This window comes from Frankliniella occidentalis, unplaced genomic scaffold, assembly GCF_000697945.3.
Source record: "Frankliniella occidentalis isolate FOCC.00 unplaced genomic scaffold, Focc_3.1 Scaffold5399, whole genome shotgun sequence".
In the NCBI taxonomy this organism is placed as follows: Eukaryota; Metazoa; Arthropoda; class Insecta; order Thysanoptera; family Thripidae; genus Frankliniella; species Frankliniella occidentalis.
Genome location: NW_026272441.1, coordinates 1 through 1,526, shown reverse-complemented (window position 1 = coordinate 1,526; position 1,526 = coordinate 1). Strand labels below are relative to the sequence as shown.

The following is a 1,526-nucleotide window of genomic DNA, read 5'->3' as shown; positions in this document are numbered from 1 at the left end:
GGGGGGGGGTGAGTTCCCTTGCGCCCGCTCGCCAGCCCCGCTACTCCCACCTCGCTGTCGCGCTTGGGCTCTCAAGTGGAAAGAACGACACTGGGACCGCCAAGGACCAAACCAATGGTATCCGTAAAGTCTCCCCCCCCCCCTCTCCACGGAGGAAATTGCTCGACTCCTCTGGCCAGACCCGGAGCGGTCCGGGAGGCCTGCTACTGTCTGTGGTAAAACTAGTCGAGATCAGACAGTAAAAGGCGGCGATCAACTCACTCCTATTTTTCTGGTGCATCAGAGGTAGCTCGGCCTGCTTCAGGCCGTGGAAGTTGTCAATGGACGAGTTGGTGTCCGCTACTCCGGGCACCGAAGACAGCGCCAGGAAGGCCTCTCCTGCGAAGTCGTTGGCCGTGAGGACGTCGTGGTCCATGACGGTGAACAGGATCATGGCGCCCTCGGAGCGGCACTGTTCTAGCGTCACCGAGCTGCGCAGAAAGAGGGGGTCAATGCTGCGTTAGCTTGCTGGGGGGTCTCACCATCCACGGCGCAGTTGTCCACGTACAATTCGAAGCACTCGTCGAAGACGGGGTTGAGCGTCTTCTTGTGGACGTGCGTCGTCTGCTCTGCGCAGTGGGGGAACATGCGTCGTGGAATCAGCTCCACGATGACGAAAGGGTCGCTAAAACCTGGAAAACCGAGGGACGCGAATATGTAGTCCAGTTGAGCGTTACTCTGTACCAATCGAGCTAGCAGCTAGATGACAAAAACAAACAGCAACATCAAGCTAGATCCGTTCTTCCGCCAAACCTCGTTGCCAGCTATGCTTCGCTCCACTGGCAACTTGGTCGGGCCGGAAGCCGGCAGCCATTGTGGTGGTGTTGTTAGGTGTTGTTCGCCCTCCGGACGCTCACCGTTCGGGTCCAGGGGGATGACGTCCCGCGCGCTCAGCACCTCGACGCAGAGCGAGTCGTGGTTGAAGTAGGCGCGCACGGACAGCACGCCGTACTCGGCCGAGTCGCAGCCGAGCTGGGCGCCCAGGCGCTGCTGGTGGTACAGGTCCATGAGCCTCTCCGTGTCCGTGCGGTGGTACTGCAGCCGCTGGTCCACACGAAAGTACGTGGGCGTCCGCAGGGCCTCGAGGTGCAGGCCGAGCGAGTCGGCGTGGAAGAAGGCGAGCAGGATACCCAGGGCCTCGTGCAGCCGGTCGTAGAAGCCCGGCAGCTTGTCGCCCGACGAGCCGTCCATCTGGTGGCCCAGCTCGAGGAGCACCACCTCCCAGACTTCGGACAGCGCGCGCTCGAAGTTCTTGGGCAGCAGCGCCGCGTTCAAGCTCTGCAGGTGGCAGTCCAGGTACTGCAGCAGCGGGGAGATGGAGTCCGCCGTGGGCAGCGAGTCCGGGGACCACGCCAGGTGAAACATGGCCTTCTTGAGCGAGGGGCGCATCTTGGCGCCGATCTGCGGCAGCGATTCGACAATTGATGCCCCGGCACGAAGCGTCAATATTGGCAGTAGGGGAGCCGACCCCGCCCCGTCCCGCCCTC

The 1,526-nt window shown here is 62.4% G+C and overlaps 1 protein-coding gene across 1 annotated transcript; it reads right to left on the bottom strand.

Moving 5' to 3' along the window:
* Nucleotides 1-261: 261 nt before the first annotated feature.
* Nucleotides 262-1,486, bottom strand: LOC113216082 (BAI1-associated protein 3; the record flags this gene model as incomplete). The annotated part of the gene is given in 3 exon segments (XM_052277007.1): nucleotides 262-470; nucleotides 548-671; nucleotides 897-1,486. Coding segments are annotated over 3 exon segments (865 nt in total), but the record flags the coding sequence as incomplete, so codon positions are not given.
* Nucleotides 1,487-1,526: the final 40 nt, after the last annotated feature.